Here is a 22,075-nt window from a genome sequence, read left to right as displayed (position 1 = left end):
AGATCCAACCTATATTGACCTTGGACATGGAGTTGGGCAGCTTTGGCCTCACTGACTGCTGTCTTTTATTATGGCATTTATACTTCCTGCTTTTATGTAATCTGTTACTGCATATTATACTGTAACCCACTCTGGAGTTATATTTTTAAATGAAGAGCAGGCTATAATAGTCTTGGCAAATGGCCATTCCTCGGTGGTAGGACATGTGCCTTACTTGCACACAAGGGGCCAGATTTGTACCTGAAGAGCCCTGTCGGTGGAAGCACTGCTCTAGGATTGCTGCTTGTGCAATGGCCTTCCCCGCTCTCCTACCCCCGTGTATCCCTGAAAGTGACTAGGGGTGGGTGGGTCAAGAGACACCCTACCCGCCAGAACAGCGCACAGGGGAGGAAAGTAGGAGATCATTCCATCTGGAAAACTGAAAAGCTTACACAGGTGGAACGTTCATAATAGTGAGATTGAATTCCACCCAAGGTCCTGGGACCATCCTTGCCTTCTCCAGGCAAAGGAGCTCAGTTATCAAAAGTAGAAAAGCCCCCTTCTGAGTCGTGGGAGAGGCAAGAGCCAGTTGCCAAGAGTGACCAAGCAGGGTTTCCACGCTCTCTTCTGTACAGTTGGCCAATAGTAAGTAGGCTGTGAGCCCAGTGAGGAATTGCTAGTGAAATGTGAAGATCTTTGGGATATTGGGGAGATGTGGAGAAGGCAATGGGAAGAGAAACTAGGCTGTGGCCTGGCAAGCCATCGTTTGCATGATTGGCTGGGAGATGACTTGAGCTATAACCATGGTTTATTAACCAAACAATGGTTAATGTTAACTGTGACTTAGTGTTGCATGCATGCAAGCAAGGCCATTGCCAGTTACAGTGGATAGTTCTGGGCTTTAGGGACCAACGGTTATCTTGGTTTAAACCAGCTTCATCCATTTGTCTGTGCAGGCTGAAAACGGCCCAGTGATTCCAATTCTGTATTTAAAAAATAGTTTGCAAGTTAAAAAAAACCCACACAAACCTCTCTCAACTTTTTAATGATACACTTGGGGTTTATTTGTTTCTTGACTCGCTTTGCATTGTTTCTGAATCCATAAATTGAAAGTGCCAGTGGATTTTATATGTTCCCTTCCCTAAGGATGTTCTGGAGATAATTATACTCTGGTCCCGAACTCCAAGCATTATTCACTATTGTGACAGGAGCGCAAGACCAGAATGAACAGTGTGGCAATTATGCCGTAGCCTAAGACAGTGTACCGTGGGAAATGTAGAGGGCAGCTAGGCCCCAAATCTGCTACTTGAGCTAGTTGGTCTCTCAGGTATGGGGAATCTTTTTCAGACCAAAAGCCACAATCCCATCCGAACAGCTTTCCATTGCTGCATGCCCTGGTGGGCAGGACCAAAGATGAAAGTGGGTGGAGAAATGAATGCAAATTCTTTCCACACCCACCCACCCTACTGTCTTCTACCCCAACAGCCAAGAGGCATTATCAGAGGTCAAAGACACATTCCCACCAGGCAAAAGTGCTTATGGAAGTGGGGGGGGTGAGGGGGGTGGCCTGGGAAGAGTTGAGAGGGCTAGATAGGCATTTAGATCCTGGGCCTAAGTTTCCTGCCCCCTGCCCCTACTTGTAACACATTCTGCCCACTTCCAGAGGAAGGAGCTTGGAATCTGGACGCTGACATCAGCTAATGGTCTCCATGAATCCCTAGTGTACCTTTACTTTGGATTCTGATTTTAAGCTGTTTTGAAAGTCTGTTTTGGTTGAAAAGCAGGGGTACCAAGGCAAACGAGGAAAGCTACAAAATGACGAAAGGGTCTGTTCACTATATCAAGGCTTGTGTTTTATTCAGGAGCACTTCAGGCAGATGAATGAACTAAGCCGCATCATTATTTTAATGCAAATGTATGGAGCAACTTAGCACATAGATTCATGGCATGATGACAGGCCAAACGCAAATTTCCACTGTGCTCAGGTTGTCCTGCTGTAAGGAACGCAGATGGATCTGCTCCATGAGCCACCATTTTGTGCCCAGCTCCCATGTGTACTTGAAGGAGGGGCAAATCAGGGAAATGCTCCTAGGTCCATCTGACAAGGCTGAGATCCCCCAACTTGTTGGTACATATTGCCTAATATCGGTGGGCAGCGTGGCACACGTCCAACCTCACCTTTGACCTTCAGGGCAGTGGCTTTCTATTCCCAGAATTCCAAGCAGGTAAGCTGGAGGGATTCAGTGCTGCCTTAGCTGAGGACTCTTAATTTGTGACAGGCAAGAGCTCTGAGTGGAAGGGAGGATGGCTCAGTCCCAAACACCCTCTGCTGCCTTTGCCACCAGGCAGATGAGCTGCGGCAGCTCCTTGACTGAGGGTTATAAATTGTGAGGGATCAGCAGCTGCAGCAGCAGCCTTGAGAGGGAAATGAGTGGACCTTTAGTAAACTAAAAGTGTTCCAGTAAGCATGAAGTACATTCCTATTTAGAGCAGGGTTCCCATGACCTTTAGCCCATCTTTAAAGCTCAGAGGTAAATAAATAATAGATCTGAATTGGGTCCTGTCCGCACTGAGAATGAATGACTTTTGTTCACAGGGTTGAAAATTGTGTTTCAGAATTGCTGTTGTATTGGGTTTTGGTTTTTTATCAGGGTGGTTGAGAACTATTGGCACATTTGATGGATATAAGAGAAGACTGGTTCATTTTCTTGCTTTCCCTTTTACCTCTTCAGGCCTAGAGGGGGATATAACTGGCACCCCCAAGAGATGAGCCTGCATTTAACGGCGATGGTTTGGGGAAATAGGTTACCTCCTCCAAGCCTCTTAAATAAAGAACAGTTCTTCCTCCCGCTAGAGCTATCTTTGGAGCAAGATTGATCAGGGCTCAGTTCTGGCATCTGATTTTAACAGGCTTAACATTGGAACATATGGAGGACGAAATGATGGGAGGGTTCCTGAGCAGGTGCAGAGTGCATTTTGCTGTGAAATCTGCTAGTGTGTTTGTACACACACGGGTGTGTGTGTGTGTGTGTGTGTGTGTGTGTGTGTGTGTGAACACACATATTCAAGAAAAAGCTAATTTTGTAGAATTATTAATAATACTACTCTTGGTATCTTTACAGCAGAAAACAGCATGCACAGAGAGAGACAGGATCGCATTTGCTGGGCTTACTTTGCTTATTGGGAGGAGGGGGAATGAAGGGGATTTAGGAACAATCAATACTAAGGTTCTTGCTCCAGAGAGCTGGCAATAAGCACACTAGTTGCAATGGCAACATTTACTTATAAAAGAATAAAAGGTTTAAATGTCACAACATGCCAATAAACAATGATTTAAAAGCAATAAAATGGCTTCGTAGCTTAAAACGCAACTTTACAGAGGCATGGGGCAGGGAGGTGCAACGCCGCCTTGCACAGGCTAACTTACCTGCCTGTTGCTTGGAGCATGTCCTTAATTACTATTGCATAGATGGAGGGAAGAGGCTTGAGTTGGGTAGTTGCCCAATACAGGATTGTAAGGCGGAATCTTAGAGATCCAGTTTTGTGATCTCTAAGATCTGGAAGATCACATGCAAAGTAGCAGTTTTTCCCATCTCACAAGACTCAGAGGTGAGTGAGATCATGGACATGCCAGACAGAGAGAGATACGTAAAAGGGGAATGAGACACAGCTGTTAGGAAGGGATAAAATGGCAGTGCTGAACTCAGGCTTCCAGAGCGTTTGCTGTGACAGGTGGGGATATGGTCACAGCAGTGAAGGCGGTGAAGGTCCTGTGTGAGTGTCTGGAGGCGGTTGGAGGATGGATGGCGGCTAACAGATTGAGGTTGAATCCTGACAAGACAGAAGTACTGTTTTTGGGGGACAGGAGGCGGGCAGGTGTGGAGGATTCCCTGGTCCTGAATGGGGTAACTGTGCCCCTGAAGGACCAGGTGCGCAGCCTGGGAGTCATTTTGGACTCACGGCTGTCCATGGAGGCACAGGTCAAATCTGTGTCCAGGGCAGCTGTTTACCAGCTCCATCTGGTACGTAGGCTGAGACCCTATCTGCCTGCGGACTGTCTCGCCAGAGTGGTGCATGCTCTGGTTATCTCCCGCTTGGACTACTGCAATGCGCTCTACGTGGGGCTACCTTTGAAGGTGACGCGGAAACTACAACTAATCCAGAATGCGGCAGCTAGACTGGTGACTGGGAGCGGCCGCCGAGACCATATAACACCGGTCTTGAAAGACCTGCATTGGCTCCCAGTACGTTTCCGAGCACAATTCAAAGTGTTGGTGCTGACCTTTAAAGCCCTAAACGGCCTCGGTCCAGTATACCTGAAGGAGCGTCTCCACCCCCATCAGTCTGCCCGGATGCTGAGGTCCAGCGCCGAGGGCCTTCTGGCGGTTCCCTCACTGCGAGAAGCAAAGCTACAGGGAACCAGGCAGAGGGCCTTCTCGGTAGTGGCGCCCGCCCTGTGGAACACCCTTCCAGCAGATGTCAAAGCGATAAACAACTATCTGACATTCAGGAGACATCTTAAGGCAGCCCTGTTCAGGGAAGTTTTTAACGTGTGACATTTTACTGTATTTTTGGTTTTTATGGAAGCCGCCCAGAGTGGCTGGGGAGGCCCGGCCAGATGGGCGGGGTATAAATAATAAATTATTATTATTATTATTATAGCTTTACGTTAAGACTCTTGGTACATGTGGTTAGTTGGTAAAAAGTCATCCTCCTGTCAAATATGGCAAGCAGTTTTAACGGCAGTGGCTCATCATCTGGCTTCAGGGCGAACACCCCTCTGCACAACCATTGATTCCCTGCAGTTTTGTGAATGCACTTGGTTTAAAAATAGAGGGGGGTGGGAATCTTCCTCTTTTGGAAAGACCCTGGTGAGTGCCTTTCTGCTGAGGAGTTCTGACAACTTCCATTGCAAAATAACACACACAGTTCAAAGCCAAGGAAAATGTGAAAGGGTGAGTGTAGAGGGAGGAAAGGAGGGAGTCTGGCTAAGATAAAGCCATCTCCTGCAGCTGTCTACAGAAGTAGGGCATCTGAAAATCCGTGGCGTGGAACAACCTGCAAGGTCACTTCCAGACGACCTATTTACTGAGCATTCATCCCGATTTGTTTGCACAAAGTTCATTGGGAGGTTTATTCAGTATTCATTGTGATTTGTTTGTGGGGACATATACAATTGTTACCCCACATTTTGGGGTGCATTTCTTTTTTACTACAAAAAGTCCAATTTTGGGGAAAGGGGGTGCCAAATTCCCTTTATTTGCACAATCTGAATTATACCAGTTGGATCTCGCATGCAAACCCTAGTGTTATAAAAAGATGACTAAAACTAAGGTGCAGTGCATACCCGTTTATAGGAAATGCTGTATCGTGTAACCTCACCTTGATTCTGAAAGGGCTTTTTCACAGAGGGTCTGGGCTTGGACCAGAGTGTCACTACATAACAAAAGACAGTGTGTTCCTGGGACATCCTGAGTCATGCCAAGTAAATATGTCTTACTTTAAATATTGTGAGGATCCTGTGCCCTTTTAAAATGTGTTTTTGGGGGTTGGGGGTTATTGGGTTGTTTTTATTTTAAGGTTTTATGTTTATATTTTATTCTCTGAACACCCCTGAGACTGGGTAGTAAAGGTAAAGGGACCCCTGACCATTAGGTGGCCGACTCTGGGTTCATCTTGCTTTATTGGCCGAGGGAGCCGGCGTACAGCTTCCGGGTCATGTGGCCAGGATGACTAAGCCGCTTCTGGTGAACCAGAGCAGTGCACGGAAATGCCGTTTACCTTCCCGCCTATTTATCTACTTGCAATTTGTGCTTTTGAACTGCTAGGTTGGCAGGAGCAGGGACCGAGCAACGGGAGCTCACCCCTTCGCGGGGATTCAAACCGCCGACCTTCTGATTGGCAAGTCCTAGGCTCCGTGGTTTAACCCGAGACTGGGTATAGGGTGGTATATAAATTCAATAAATAATAAAATCTCATGTCGGTTTAAAGGTAAGTCACAGGAGCATTTCCACCTCTCAGATGTTACTCTTACTGGTTCAGATTGATTGCATTTTTATTCCACCTTATTCTACCTCTCCTCATTTAATTCCCACAACAACCCTGTGATGTGGGTTAGGCTGAGAGGCAGAGACTGGCCCAAGGTCACCCAGTGAGCTTCATGGCCAAGTGGGGATTTGAGACCGTTTAACTTCCAGTGATTGGTTTTAATGCTGCTTTTGCACCTATATTGTTTTCTTTGTTTTTCATATTGCATTGTTGCTGTAAGCTGCCCTAGAGAAAGACTTTTTCTTTCTTTTGAAGGACGATACACAAATATTTAGAATGAATACATAAATATGGAAAAGCAGTGTTTTCAGAATATCTGCTGCTTAGGTGAAATTAAAATGCAAAAAGCACTGAGGAGCGAATGCATTCCTAGAAAGAAATAAGCAATAAATAATCTGGTGGCCTCAACAGATGCAGGTGATGCTTGCAGCATTTTAAGAGAACAGGAGTTACAGTGGTGCCTCAGGTTACAGATGCTTCAGGTTACAGACTCTGCTAAACCAGAAAGAGTACCTTGGGTTAAGAACTTTACTTCAGGATAAGAACAGAAATCGCGTGGCAGCAGCACAACAGCACAGGGAGGCCCCATTAGCTAAAGTGGTGCTTCCCGTTAAGAACAGTTTCAGGTTAAGAACGGACCTCCAGAACGAATTAAGTACTTAACCTGAGGTACCACTGTATAGGAATCACACCTCTCTCTCTCTCTCTCTCTCTCTCTCTCTCTCTCTCTCTCTCTCTCCCTCTCCCTCCCTCCCTCCCTCCCTCCCATCCCAAATTTTGCTATTAAAAATGAGATTGCACTTTTATCTATTTTTTGGGAAATCCTTCCTCTTAAATCTTTTGTAACTACTCAATGAATCAATGGCAGTTGTGTTGTTTTTGGTTGTTTCTAAAGTCTATAGTCCAATGGCAGCTCAACCAGGCATTTCTCTACAGAAGCTTAATGAGAGCTAAGTGAGACCACAGCGGAGTTTCTTACCTAAGAGGAAAACTCTTGTTCAGCTCAAATTTATTTTTTCCAGTAGGTTTTGCTTCAAATCTGTGATTTAAAAGACCACCCTAAACACTTGGAAGTGAGCACTGCTTGTTCCAGTGGAGCTTACTTCTAAGGAAGAGTTTCTAATGATTGCTGCCTTTGTTGCAATTCCATGTTTTCCTTAGACTTCAAAGAATCTCAGCGGAATCTAAAATTTGCTGATTTCAAAACATCCATGGTGACAGTTTGCATCATTGTTTCATGTTTAGCCTGGAGAAGAGGAGGTTAAGGGGTGATATGATAGCCATGTTCAAATATATAAAAGGATGTCACATAGAGGAGGGAGAAAGGTTGTTTTCTGCTGCTCCAGAGAAGCGGACACGGAGCAATGGATCCAAACTACAAGAAAGAAGATTCCACCTAAACATTAGGAAGAACTTCCTGACAGTAAGAGCTGTTCGACAGTGAAATTTGCTGCCAAGGAGTGTGGTGGAGTCTCCTTCTTTGGAGGTCTTTAAGCAGAGGCTTGACCACCATGTCAGGAGTGCTCTGATGGTGTTTCCTGCTTGGCAGGGGGTTGGACTCGATGGCCCTTGTGGTCTATTCCAACTCTTCTATGATTCTATGTTCTTTCCAATACAGGACGATCTCAGCAAAGACTCACCACCAAGCCATCGACTTCAACATATTTGAAGGCATGGTCTGCCATGGGGTAGCAGTGGTGACCATTTCGCGAGGCAAAGTGGTTTACCAAAACGGCGTGTTCCACGTTGCAGCAGGAGACGGGAGATATGTTCCCCGTGAGCCATTCCCTGAATATGTCTACAAACGGATCAGGCAGCGGGATCAGGTGTGTATGCTAATAGTAATTCTGTAAGTCTTTCTGCATAATATGATTGTAGCAATCTCTCTCCTTTGACTAAAAGTACAGCACCACCACCAGGAGGGCCCTGCTGCCACTCTGGTGCTGATAAACATGCATAGGTTTAAAAACATAGAATTTCTTACTGTGGTATCTCAGCAGGCCTCTGCTCTTAAAGCATGTTTTTGAGGACAGTAATATCAAGTCATAATAAGGAGTGTGGTTTAATGAATGGAGGGCTCGTAGTGCACATAATAGTGTGGGGAAGGGAGAAGAAAAATGTGGCAAGGGAACGTGTACAGGAATCCTCACGAGGCCATATGAGCTGAGATCTTGTACACAAAACTAATGCAGCCGTAACTTTGGCTGCACGACAACAGATCTCTCTTTTTCTTTTAATTTTAAAATAACCTTTATTATACAACAATTTACATATAACTTAGACAGTGCAATACAATACATACAATCTCTCATTTAACATAACACACTTTTGACTTCCGATTCACCTCATTGTACACATTTCATTATTTTATTTTTCCATTATTTAGCATGAAAGTTTTTGCTATATAATTTCTCTGTGTTTCAAGATTCAGTCTGGGTCTTTCAGGAGATTTGCATTATCACAATATTGTTTAAGGTATTCTTTAAATATTATCCAATCTTTACTAACTTTCTGCTTTGAGTTTCCTCTTATTCTCCCAGTCATTTTTGCAAGTTGTAAATACTCTATCATTTTCTCTTGCCAGTCCATTTTTGTGGGGATACTGTCGCCTTTCCAATTCTTTGCTATTAAGATCCTAGCCACTGCAGTTGCTTACATAAAAAGGAGTCTGATATTTTTTAAAATTTCCATGGACATAATACCTAACAGAAAGTCTTAAGTATTTTTTAAAAAATGAGAATTTGAAAATCTTTTTGAGTTCGTTATATGTAGCATCCCACAATTCTCTTATCCTCTTACAATCCCACCACATGTGCATAAAGGTACCTACCCCATTTTTACATCTCCAACAGACATCTGAACTTTTCTTGTACAACTTGGCCAGAGTTAGGTACCATCTGTATAACATCTTCATCCGTTTTCTCTAAAATTGTAACATGCGGTGAACCTTATGTCTTCCCTCCAAAGCCTTTCCCATTCAATCATATGCAGGTGAAACTCGGAAAATTAGAATATCGTGGAAAAGTTCATTTATTTCAGTAATTCAACTTAAAAGGTGAAACTAATATATGGGATAGACTCATGACATGCAAAGCGAGATATGTCAATCTCGTTTCCGATAAGAGCAGCTTTTGCATCTCATTTGGAAACCAAGGACCCAGAGTCTGGAGGAAGAATGGGGACGCACACAATGCCATATGCTTGAAGTCCAGTGTGAAGTTTCCACAGTCTGTGTTGATTTGGGGAGCCATGTCATCAGTTGGTGTTGGTCCACTGTGCTTCATTAAGTCCAGGGTCAACACAGCCGCCTACCAGGAGATTTTGGAGCACTTCGTGCTTCCTTCCTTTTCCACCATATTCTATTTTTCCGAGTTTCACCTGTATATATTGTGTCCGGTTGAGCCCAGTGTACCATAACCAATTTCACCACCTCCTCCTTGACTTCCCAGTCAAGGAGGAGGTTGTACATCTTTGATAAATGTTTCCCTTTGGGCTGAATTAAGTTCTCTTCTAACTTAGATGTTTCTTCAGCAAACCCTTTTTGTTTATTCATGCCTAATCTTTCATTAATTTGGAAGTATTGAAGCCAATCAAATATATACGAAATTCTTCAAAGTGCTTTAATTTCAATTTGTTACTTTTCTCTTCTAATAGCATTTTGTACGTTGCCCAGTTTCCCTTCATATTTTTCTTCTTCACAGCTAAAGCTTCTATGGGTGAGGTCCACCAGGTGGTTTTAGGTTCTAATAGTCCTCTATATTTACTCCATATTTTATATAAAGATTTTCTTATGTGGTTTAGAAACCCTTTGTGGACTTTCACCTTATCATAGGCTAGGTAGGCATCCCAACCATAGTGGTTGTCAAAACGCTCTATATCCAGCAAGTCTGTATCTTTTAGTATCATCCATTCGTGGATGCAGGCCAGACCTGTTGCCTTATGGTATAGTTTGAGGTCCGGTAGGGCAAAACCTCCTCTATCCTTCCAGTCTATGAGCAGTTTGTTTTATTGTAGGTTTCTTCCCATTCCAAATGAACCTTGAAATGTCTCTCTGCCAGCTTTTAAAACAATCCATTCCCCTTAAAACTGGAATGGTCTGAAATAAAGAGACCACAGGACAACAGATCTAATGGCAGTGTGCAATTTTGATTTTGACAAGTTTCTTGAGGTGGGGGTGGGGAGGGAAGGAGAATGTGAAAGAAATAAAAATGAAACATGTCATTGCAGGTTTGCCAGCCTGTTCCTGTCAAGCGAGCACCATATGTGGGCAAAGTGATTGCAGTTGCTGCTGAGGGAAAATAATTCCCACAATACAGTTCATCTTTGACATGTGAGTGTCTCATTTGGCCATTGGAAACTGACTGGTCCCAAAGCAAGTAACCTGTGGGACGAAAGTCCACACCAAGGCCCTTGCCTTCACTGCATTCCCATCCCGCAAATGAAAAGTATTGTTCTGGGGGTGGGAGGGGTCAGTCTGGGTTATATCCATGAGTGTCTTTCAGGTCTGTGATTCTGGCACCAAGGAGGTTTAGAATCTAGTAGAAGCTGCCATGAAGACAGCTATACTGCAGAGGAGTGACAAAACGATGGGTGCAATTCAACAAAGCCTTAAGTAGTTTCCCTTGCGCCCCCTAGGGGTTCCCACAACCCTCCAGAGGGAGATTTAGAGGAAACTGTGTTTTTGTGTGAACAGAGCTCATTCCACTTGTGCAACAATTTAGGGACCCATCCACAGCTGTTTTTTGTTTGTCCCGCAATTTCTAGTCACAGGTCCAAGAAGGGTTTTATTTTTGTCCCACTGCTTCCCCTGAGAAAAACCTGTTTACTGCAACATCAGAGCAAATGCCAATCTGCAGAAAACCCTATTGACAACTGTTCCAGTTCCACCGTAAAGAGGTCTTCCCAAGGAAAGTGACAGGACCAAAAAACAAAACCCCACACCCCACCTCTTGGACCCCTGACTAGAAATCATGGGAAAACTGTGGCTGCACACTTTGCTGAATCCCACCCGTTAGTAATTCTTATAAGCTCTTTATTCTTATTGCCTCTCTTGCTGACAGAAGTAAGAGACATCCTCCTTTGGAAGAATTGCATCATGTTTTCTTCCTCTTGTCTCTCTAGGTCAAAAACCCAGATGAAAATAATTCTGTTTGCCCTGCTTCTGGAACCTATTCTGGAGCCCTATTAGTCTGCAATTTTGATTTCTGTATGATGCACCAGCATTTTATCTCAATTCATAAATGACTATTTTCCTCTACAATTTTTACCATTGCTTCCTCTTTTGAAAGTTTACAGACATTTATATTTATATAAATAAGTGCATTTATATTACCATGCAAACCTTTTTATATGAGGACATGGAGGGGGTGAGGTTGCTCTGTATTATGTAGTAATCCTCACAATTAAGAATTTAAGTGGAAAGCAGTCAGCCTTGCACCAGTCATCACGGAAGTCTCCTACTGTGATAAAGCTATTACCACAATTGTATGTGGATAGTCATGTGCTTCAGTTTGTAGGTAGATTACTGGCACTGTGATTCTTTTTGTTTTGGGTTGGGATCATTGGCACGGCACCATCGGAGCTCATCTGAGGCTGATCTAACTTGCAAATATATATATATATCACTTCAAATTAACATAATCAAGCAATTGCTTGATTCAATACAAATAAGCTTCATAATGGCTAATAACTCCCAATTCTATAATCCTGCAGCTAGACATACACAGGCCACATTATACACTGTACCACTAAGGGATTATCTACTCTGTTTTCCCACCTATGGAGATGAATACTCGGCTCCCCCTACTACTGTCCTAGTGTCTCAATCTTGGTGCCCATGAACCCTCCACCCTTCTATCTGCAAAATTTACCAGTGGTAGAAATTCACGCTACCACTATAGAAATGAAGAGTTCAACCATGGTCATGGCAAAACGCAAGTGTGGAGCGGTTTCTCTGGGGAAATGAGTTACTCACAGTCTTTGGATTTTGTAGCAAAGCAAAGGAGAAAAATAAGCAAGCAACCCTCCAGGCATTCTGCACATTACATATAGGTCATACTTCAGGAGTGTCAGTGTTCCAGACCTTGCCAGTTTTGATTGCCATCCCAAGACAACTGGGTCAGGCCTTCATTAATTTTTCAAACTGCAGCTGATCTGATTTAGGGGATTTTCCCCCACATCAAATTCAACATCTCATTCCCTTTAAAAAGAAGAGGAAGTCCTGCATTTTTAGAATGTGGGTGGAATGGGTGAGTCAGAGGGGCCTCTGTATAGGCAGCGTCACTGGTGTACACAAGGATGGAGTGAGTTTGTGTGTGTGGAATGAGGTCACAGCACCACTAGAAGCAACATTAGGAAAGAAACCCAGTAATCCTAATTGGTTCTGAATAACTAAAACCCTTCATTTCAAATTTGCATCGTTCATGTTGAGTCGAAAGCTAGAGTTCTTTCATCTGTGAAAAATAAAACATGAAGTGGAAGGTGGCTGGAGGGACTGATGACACTTGGGTGATGATAGATATATAGTGCCAGGCAGGGGGGGGGGGAAATCCACCCACAGAAAAGAACATTGGCAAAGATCAGACAAAGGCAGCAGAAAAGAAAAGAGAAAGAAAGCGAAGAATTCTGAGCTCTCCTACTAGAAGATGCAAGGGAGGAGGCAGGTACAGAAAGAAATATGTGAATTATGCAGTGGTATCACTTAGGGTGTCAGACCGACAAGTCTGTACAGCTTGATGACTTCAAAGCTGAATGACAAGGTGAGAGTCAGAGGTGAAAAGTGAATGAATGTAAGAAAAATCAAATGCATCAGACCGTTTATTCACTTGTAAAACCATGGATTTCTTCATAGAGATTTTCTTTGCGTCGTTAAAGGCTGCCGACTTTTGCCACCTCTGTTTGTTTCTTCCTGGAACTCCTCATTGCCTGGAGGATTGGGAACCAGAAATGTAACTGAGGAAGAGAGGAAATATAGATATATTTACAAGTGAGTGCCTACAATGAATTTGCAGGTGCCCTCTCTACCATCTTTCTCAGTCTAGAACAAGAATGGGGAGCTAAATTCTTATGTTTCTTCTTTCCTCTCTGAAGAAGTGGGGGCAGGCAAGTGGCTTAGCACCCTTCTCAAGCAAGATGGTAGCTAAACATCCACTCCCCTTCATCCAAATGGAGTTTGGGGTATATATAGTTGACTCATAACTTGCACACATTTAACTTGTGTGATTGCAACTTTATGCACTTGGTGGCCAATCACAAAAATTAAATGCACGCAAGCCTGACGGCTTAAAAACGTCTTCCGTGCCAGGTTTTCCTGTGCAGAAAGAGCTTTTAATTTCACATAATTTCTCTGGGAAGGTCTCACGAGATCTTGCAGGGCTGTCAGAGATCTTGCAGGACTCTCCCAGAGCCAGCATGAGAGACTCCCAGAACAAAGCCATTCTGAGTACAAGCTTTCATGTGGCCACTAATTTGGAAAAGAAGCAGGAAGGGAAAAAAGCCCAAGAGAACAACCTACAGGAAATTACTCCAAGAGGAATCGACGAGGGGCAAATAGGTTGCCTTTCTATCTGTCGTCTCCCTCTACCGACTCAGTGCTGTTGCTTTACTCCCAACACATCCTTTCTTTGAGGGAAAAGGAAATTTCTAGACCAGTGGCAGGGGACTGCTGTGTGCGCCTAATTAGGGCCTGTCAGGCCATTTTGGGCAAACCATGTCCACCTTTACTGCACCTGCTGCTGTATGCGGCATCTGGCATTGGAAAGCAAGCTGCAACTGTGGCAAATGAATAATTGGGAAAGGCCTGCCTTCCTTTGCAGGCATGGATTGGGTTTGAAACTTATCCCTGCTGTAGTTAGAGAGGCAAGCCCTTGTGTCACAGCAGAAGTGGGGCTGTGCAAACAGCACCTGAAGTGAGTCCAAGCATTACTTTCACAGCAGATGTGCTACCAGAATAGCATGGGATGTTTGGCTTCTATGGTAGTTCATAAAATCCATTAAAAATATATATCAAGGTTTCCCTTGCCCCATGTATAGGCAAAGGGAGTGAGCAAATCATCACCATTGCCAGAAACTACAGATAGGCTTGTGCTCTGACTCTGGTTTCAGTTTGGTGGTTTCTAGGATCAAGCTTTAAGACAGCCCTACATTCTATGCTGTTTGTAACTTACCGTTGCAAATGAATTCAGCTTCCTCTTCTCATTCCTCTCGGGGAACTTTGATCTTTTCTTTAGTAATTTTGAGTGCAGATACTTTATCCGTTTCACGTCTGTGCTAGGATAGAATGATGTTGCCACTAGGATTTTAAGTTGCGTAAATGTAGAGACGCACAGCCCAAGCACTGTTAAAAAGAAGATGATGACACCCAGTTGGATCCAAGTGGCTGAGTGGGGAACATTTGGTCTGGGAATACAGGCATGCTCAAAGAGAGGGCTGCTGAAGGAAGTCTTATTGTCCACAATCTCCCCATGGTTGAATATGAATTTGTCGGAATTTTTCTGCACAAGAGACGTGAAAGAAAAATATTAAAAAGAAGTTGGCGTGAGCATTGCTTCCTCCTATGAAATACCTGATGCATGATGCTTCAAAGTCAACAAAGCAGAAGCATTGCAACTCAGCAGTGAAAGTCCTCCCAGGGTCTCTGTGTGTTTCAAGTCTCCTACAGGATATTAACAGTCGCTTAACTACTGAGTCAAACCTGCTCTAGGCAATTGCTTAAACCAGTAGGGTCCCTCTGACAACCAGCTTGCAAGAGATGTGTGATTTGGAGAATGCTTAAAGGAATGCTTAAAGCATCATCATACACAGTAGCTGAGACAGCCTTAGGTAAGGATGTAAGAACCATGCTGGATCAAACTAAAGCTCTGTCTGTTCAAAGTATAGGGAACCTTTGGCCCCCTAAATGTTGCTGAACTGCAACTCCCATCATCCTTGGCTCCTGGCCGTGCTTGCTGGTGTGGATGGGAGTTGTAGTTCTGCAACATCTGGAGGGCCAAAGGTTCCCCACACCTCGCCTATTCAAACAGACACCAGTGGAGAACCAGATGCTTATTGGAAACGGACAACAGGACATGGAGACACAAAACCCCACACTGCACCCACCCCCCATCGATACCCAGTGGGATAGTCCTCTTTCAACGTGGAAAGTCCTTTAGGTATCTTAAAGATTTTCCCTTTACCTCTATAAATTTCCCTAATGTCATTTTGAAACCATATTAAGTGTGTTGCCATCATCACATCCTGTGTCAGTGAATTCTGCAGGCGTGTGATTTGGGGAGAGGGGTAGGAAACCTGAATGGAGCCCATTTGGTTCAACTTCCTTCAAAAGGAACAAGTAACAAATGAGTGAATGAATATGAATGGGTTTGTTTTCACTGTCCCATTCATATCTCATTTGCCCAGAATTCACTAGACATTACAATATTCCAGTGAAGAATTGGCAGCTGTCATTGTAGGCTGTTATCTCCCCTTACGCCATGCCTGGGAACACATCTGCAAACCAGAGAAACTGTTGGTCTCGTGCACACACATCAACCTTTCACTCACAACCACATGTGTGCGCACACACTGGAAACATACACGCAGTACAGCCACACAAACACAGGCTTGGAGGAAAAATGTATTGGCTACAAATGATGGTTTCCAATGCACTTAATCTGTTAGCGCAAGGATTTGCAATTCACAATAGACCTTGCCTCTGCTCCTCCACTTGCAGGCATCCCACATTCTCCCCCAAATCTGCTCTGGAGGGTTGGGTGAACCCCAGAACAGATTTAGCGGGTGCACACAGGGAGAAGGGACTTTCCATTGCACAGGCAAAAACCCTTGCACTAACATTCAAAGCACTACACTCAAAGGCTTATTTTAAGCATAATTTCAATGGGGATAGGGGGGCAAATGGTCCCTATGGGCCTCAGAGAAGACCTTTGTGGGTGTACCCATGAGCACCACATTATGACTTTCACCCTGGAACAATACAGCACTTGGGGCATTCTGGGGAACCTCCCCAAAAGAAACCACCACCACTAGAGTAATAGGGCACTGCTAAATCCATCACACCATATTGCAATTTCCTTGCAATATCTGGTGGGCCACAGAGCACTGGATTAAATGGACCCTTCCCAGCATGGAAATTCTTCCAAGAGTATCATCCAGCCAACCTGATGCCCTCCATATATTTTTGACTACAACCTCCCTTAGTCTGAGTTAGCATGGAGAAGGGTTAGGGATGAGGGAACATGTAGCTGAACAACATACGAACCGTAGGATTGTAGAGGTGGAAGGGAGTTCTGAGGGTCATCTAGTCCAACCCCTTTGCACTGCAGGAATTCTCAACATGTGGTCCCCCCATCCAATTGGAAACTTTAGCTTTGCAAATGTGCTAGCAGTTTAACTGCTGCACCACTACATCATCCAGGCTGGTGAAGCCTGCTCTAGACTTATGACCCAAGTCTGCAAGAATCTGCTAGATAGTTTAGTGCTGGAAGGCTTGCACTCACTTTAAACACACCTGATACCTAGTAGACATGCCCTTTCATATTGATATATAGTGGCTGCTTCTGGTTGCTCAATGGAGATATATGGGCACTTTGCCTATGTACAGAAGTACTTTGTGTTTATCAGTTCACATGCCCCAGTCCTGACGATTGGCATTAAAAACAGCCTTCTGGGATCAATGAGTTACCAGCTCCAGTTGCCTCCAATATTTTCTCGGACATTCTGGTGTTACCTTCAGTCAATGCAGCTGAAGGTGTGCAAGCAGAAATGTATCTGCAAGTCCTAATTTGGGGAATGGGGATTGGGCACAGGAGGGCAAAGCCTATCTTTGCTCTGTGGCTTTGACTGCTCCCTAAGATGTACTGCATGAGGGAAATTTGAGATAGCAGTCACTGGGAATAAATACACACACATACACGGAGTTTTTGCCTTATTTCCCCTTTGGGGAGTAAATTACCTGACACACACATGGGAGGCAGCAAAGGAAATTTCATCGTCCAATCACACAACAGCAGGTGTTATTTAAATCCCTTCCTGTTTTGTTGTAATTGGAAGTTAAGCACTAGTTATGTTGCTGAACTCAAATACCCTGCTCTCTGGAACACCTGAGATTCTTATAATTGCTTCTTGGATAAATGGTTTCTTTAGGGGAGAGAGGAAAGTTGATTGCTCAGCACAACCAGCTCTAAGAGGAAGTAATGGGAAATTCACCTGCTGAGGAGCAAAAAATTCAACGCAAAAGGAAAGAACTTGGGCTGTACTACTAAAGCAGGCAAATGTCTGGATGTCTATTAGAAATACTTTAGTTCTTGAGGGTACCAAGGGAGTGTATAAGATATATAACAGAGTTCTTGGGATCCCATTTTGCAAGCTGTCCCATCTATTTCTTTGGAGTCTGTTGGCGGGGGCGGGGGGTAGATATCTGAAGTGCATTTCCTCCAGTTAAAAACTTAAACCCACAAGTAGTTACTTCACAGAACCAGTTTGATGAGATAGCAAAAACAGGATAAATTTATCACATTGAGGGAGGATCATCTGATAGCATGTCACACAAATGAGGGTTGACTCTGGCCAACCTGCCTGCATCTGCAGGGGGGAAAACCAAAATTGGGTAACCCTTTCTATGAAACCTCAATGCTTGTTTTGCCCAATGTCAACCCAAGTATTCTGCTCCTCCATCTCTGCATTCTGCCCTGTATGGAAAAAAGAAGCTCTAATTCATTAACCATATCTTTAGAGCATCCTTTCTCAGCCTTGGGTCCCCAGGTGTTGGACTACAACTCCCATCATTCCTAGCTAGCACGACCAGTAATAAGGGATGATGGGAGTTGTAGTCTAACAACACCTGGGGACCCAAGGTTGAGAAAGGATGCTTTAAAGGAAGGGTTGCAACTCAGTGACAGAACTTGCAAAACGAAACAAAACAAAACCTTGTATGCAAAAAATCTCAGGTTCAATCCCCATCATTTCCAGGTAGGACTGCAACACAAGAGAGCTGTAGTCAGTTCAGTGTTGGCAATATTGAACTAGATGGATTACTGGTCTGACTCAGTATAAGGCAGCTCTTCCCCTCAGTTCCCGGTTTGAGGGGGTGGCAGGCAAAGTGTCATCCGGTGGGTCTCCTCTTCTGCCAGCTCTGGAGGTTCAAATCACAGGAGCAGCACTAGGCAGCTGGGTCTAGCCACCTGTTTAATTTCCCAAAAAGCCCTAGAGCTGGGCTGAAGGCATTGTGGGAAATTAACATGGCAACTAGAAAATTGGGGGGGGGGGAGAGAGTAGGCAGAGCAACGGCAGCAGCTGCAAGGGTGTTCCAGGTCCTGATGGCAGCCCTGCATTAGCCCCATAGCACTATCCCCAAACACCTATTCCGAGCTTGAGGATAATTCCCTCTTGTTCCCGAATGGCAATCAGTTCAACCTGGCACACTATAACATTGGGCAGATAAGTATAAATCCCACTTGCATCAGCTGACGGGGTTAGATAAGCAGAGAGGTCCTTCTGCCAAGCTCTCCTGGCTCAGCAGGCCACAGACCAACCTCCCCCTTCTGCCAGACCTAAAAATGATTCAGCAGCCAGTCATGGAAATCGTGTATCTTCCCATGCCATGTTGCTAGCAATCTTTTAAACTGGAAATGACAGGGATTAAACTGGAGGTCTTTGGCCTGCAAATCATGCTTGAGCCTTTGCTACAACAAGACACCCAAAAGAGGCCTCCCAAATTTTGCACTTCCGTTTCCTCTGGCCACACAAAACACTCAGCATAACCAACGTTCCAATCTGCCTTTTGCTGTTTTGTCATTGCTTTATACGCACAGGCTTTTCAAAGCCTGCGCCGTTCCACCACCCAAACTCATTTTAAGGCCTTCTGCGCTGTGTTTTAGCATAAGTCTACTCTGCAGAAAACTTGTATCTAAAGCAATAAAAGCCCAAGAAAAGTGCTGGTAACTGTAGCTAAGGTACTTACATGGTAATACAATTTCAAATGGACCTCTAGCTCAGGGAAATCTTGGAGATGCTTGCTCACTGAAAAAATGAGCCAGTAAAGCAAATAATCTACTGCTGCAAAGAGAGCCCAGATGCAAAGGTTAGCAAGCACAGGGAGAAAAAAGCGTGCCGTGCATTTCCTTTCTTTCTGGGTCTGGCAAAAGGATGGAACCATTGTGTACAGCTCTCTTTCTTCTTTGCTGAGGGGAAGGACGCAGAGCTTCCTTCGCTGCCGCTGCCGCTCATCGTAGCGAATAAACGCTTTCGTAATGTAAGTGTTCTTAAACTTGATGTTGTGGGGATTCAGGAATTTCCTCATGAAGTGTAATGTCCCAAGAACGATGAAAAGAACCCCCAGCAGAGGGAGGACTTTCTTGCCCAGGTAGGGCGGTAGGGCTAGTATGGAGGAAATCTGCCTGGCAACGTTCTGGATGTGGAGACTCGTCTCACTCAACCTCAGCTTCAAGCCTTCATCCGAAACGGCGTAAGACACATCCAGCTTGTCCTTCACTGACACAACGTCTTTGAACGGGTTGCCCAAGATCTTGCTCTGATTGTATATCCACCGAATCGCTTCGATGTAGTGGCCGAGGAAGGAGAAACGCTGCGATTGAAGGATGCAAGTGATGCTGTCTACCAGCTGATTTAGGTTGTGGAAAATGTTTTGGATGTTGCCAGCTACCACCGCCCCAGTCCCGGCAGCGATCAGGGCATTCCTTCCTTCGCGTAGGCCACAGGAAAGGAAGAAAAGCACAGCAAAGCATCGCAGGTGCCTGGACAGAAACAAACCCATGGAAAGGGCAATCCAGAGGAATGGGGGTGCGACTGCACAGAACGTGGGGTAGTCCGCTAGGAAGGAATACCCTGCTAGGAACAGGAACACATTCACCATCAAACTGACGGAGCTGCAGTTCGCAAACAGACACAACCGGCCCTTCCAGCCAGACTTCCTTTCGCCCACAAAATGTGTCCATATGTGCTGAGCAAACGCAGCAAAAGAAGTCATTTTCTTCAAGGGTCTGGAGATCCAGTAATGGTGACTGGGAATGGAAACAGATAGATGCCAAATTGATCTCTTAAGCAATCTATGGAGGTTATGCTTTATTCCTCAAAACTGAAAGACCTACCAGCACAGTTCTCATATATATCCAGGCGATCTGCACTAATGACACGATATCAAGCCAATTTCAGCTGAGCAGGAGTTGAATAGGCAGCTGACATCTTGGAGGCAAGAAAGGAGCACTACGTCCAGGGCATTTTGATCTTGCATGATGATTCCTCGGACTGTCTGAATCTCTTCTCCTTGGGGCCTATCATGGGGGTTCACTGACCCTTTTCGAAGGGGTGGCTGTACCCTGAAGCTGAATGGATGGTGCAAATGGTTGTTTGATTACTCTGCCACTTAATCCAGGTTGTTGTTCAGTGTAAAAAGAAATAAACCAGAGGGAATTAATTCAACTCAATACATTCAATAGTAATTTTTTTAGCCATATTTCCTACTTCCAATGCCACTGGGACAATCAGTCCATCTCTCTTTATTATAAAATAAAATAAATGCATTTAAGAGACATCAGCTACATGGTTTATAGTTCACCAAGCAACACAACTCCAGCTTTCACTTGTTACTTGGCTCCCATTGTTTCCACATAACAAGTTTTCTCTAAAGAGGCAGAGCTGATTTATATGCATATTAGATTTTTTAACACAACACAATCAATCAGATTCTAATTAAATAAGATAAACTTTTCCAATTTTGTCCTGTAATGAGAGTCTGTTGCCTTAACAAATACTATTTTATAAGGATAACTTTATCTTTTGTTTTCAGCGCAGACACAGCAGGTTCCTAGGAAGTGGGGTAGATGTTTATACAGACACAGATCTTAAGATTATTAATATACTTCCCATTTGTGGATTTTATCATTATTCATGTGCCTGTATTACTATCTGCTCCGGCTCCAAAACAGAGATGAAGGAAGAGTAGGAATTTTCCAAAGATTACACCCTGGAAATCAATAGACCTTGAAGAACACCTTTCCCCATACCATCTCTCCTCCCTCCCCACCCCAATTGCCTGTTCAGAGTATCATTAGTGAAGGAGGTAATAATAGTGGTGGGCTGGAACACCACATTTTTCTGTAGCGGCCCTAAGACTATGAGGAGGTGTGCTCCAAACCTGGGAAGCCCATCAACGCCTCTCTCTTTTGTCCTTGGCTTTGACTGAAGGCTAAACTAATTTACATGGCAAATCACGGTAAAGGCAGCCATTTAACAAAATGGTGTCCTCCTGGTTTCTGTACACAAATGTCCCTAAGGGTTTCTCCCTGTTCTTTTATATGCATTTTCTATCTATGGCGTATGACAAGACCTTCTTGGTGGTGGCTCCTTGTTTGTGGAATGCCCTTCCTAGCAAGGTGCATCTGCCTGCAACATTAACAACTTTTAAGAGGGATTTTTATAAAGTTCCTGTTCACCCAGACATTTGATGGCTGAAATACACTGTTTCCAGCAACCTTCCCATTAGCCTGTATGCACTGGTGGTAACTTGTCTTGAACAAATAGTTACCTATGTTGCTGCGGCTCCCCTGAATGCGTCTAACGGCCCCAAGGTCCTGCAACAAGCAAAACAGCCTTGTTGGCCAAAACAGAAGCATTCTCTCAGCCCCTGATTAATCATGCAGTCCTAAGCACACTTACTAATAAGTCAGTCCGATTGAGCCTATTGACTTATTTCAGAGGTAATTTCATTTGTATTGCAATGCATGCCTGCAATCCGATGTATGCATACTTTGTAATAAGTATATTGAACTTATTGGAACATATAGGTTGGGACTCTTAACACCAGTACAGAAAAAGGGGGCGGGGAGCAGGAATGTGACTCTATACACTTCTGGCAGTACCTTGATGCTCAAGAATCTTTTTGGAAAGGCGATGCACTCAGCGAATCCAATTTGTAATGGATATGAAGCTGATGCCTTAGATCCTTTTGGTCCCCTGCATTGAGACTTCTGAATATTCTTGCACCTCCTTCCTTCTATTTATTCATAGCTGGACTCAGCTTTGTACCCTGTAACCA

General features: G+C 44.2%; 2 protein-coding genes across 6 annotated transcripts in view; one reads left to right on the top strand and one right to left on the bottom strand.

Annotated features, from left to right (window-relative positions):
- DPYS (dihydropyrimidinase) overlaps nucleotides 1-11,287 on the top strand; it is a 39,420-nt gene extending 28,133 nt beyond the window's left edge. The window contains exons 8-10 of the mRNA XM_081204736.1: nucleotides 7,646-7,853; nucleotides 10,255-10,357; nucleotides 11,149-11,287. Of these exons, the coding sequence (XP_081060862.1) occupies nucleotides 7,646-7,853; nucleotides 10,255-10,329 (283 nt within the window). The 3' untranslated portion in view covers nucleotides 10,330-10,357; nucleotides 11,149-11,287. The remainder of the gene's footprint in view (nucleotides 1-7,645; nucleotides 7,854-10,254; nucleotides 10,358-11,148) is intronic.
- A 365-nt stretch (nucleotides 11,288-11,652) lies between these two features.
- Nucleotides 11,653-22,075, bottom strand: part of DCSTAMP (dendrocyte expressed seven transmembrane protein) — a 43,141-nt gene continuing 32,718 nt past the window's right edge. For 4 of the 5 annotated variants that reach the window (XM_081204839.1, XM_081204842.1, XM_081204840.1 and 1 more), the window contains 3 exons: nucleotides 18,983-22,066; nucleotides 14,193-14,519; nucleotides 11,653-12,978 (listed from right to left, as the gene is read on the bottom strand). In XM_081204839.1, coding sequence (XP_081060965.1) covers nucleotides 12,895-12,978; nucleotides 14,193-14,519; nucleotides 18,983-20,008 — 1,437 coding nt within the window. In that variant the 5' untranslated portion in view covers nucleotides 20,009-22,066 and the 3' untranslated portion in view covers nucleotides 11,653-12,894. The remainder of the gene's footprint in view (nucleotides 12,979-14,192; nucleotides 14,520-18,982; nucleotides 22,067-22,075) is intronic. The other variant, XM_081204843.1, reaches the window with a different exon arrangement.

The sequence above is a fragment of the Podarcis bocagei genome, assembly GCF_964188305.1.
Source record: "Podarcis bocagei genome assembly, chromosome: 8".
NCBI lineage: Eukaryota > Metazoa > Chordata > Lepidosauria > Squamata > Lacertidae > Podarcis > Podarcis bocagei.
This window is presented reverse-complemented; position numbering and strand designations above follow the sequence as displayed.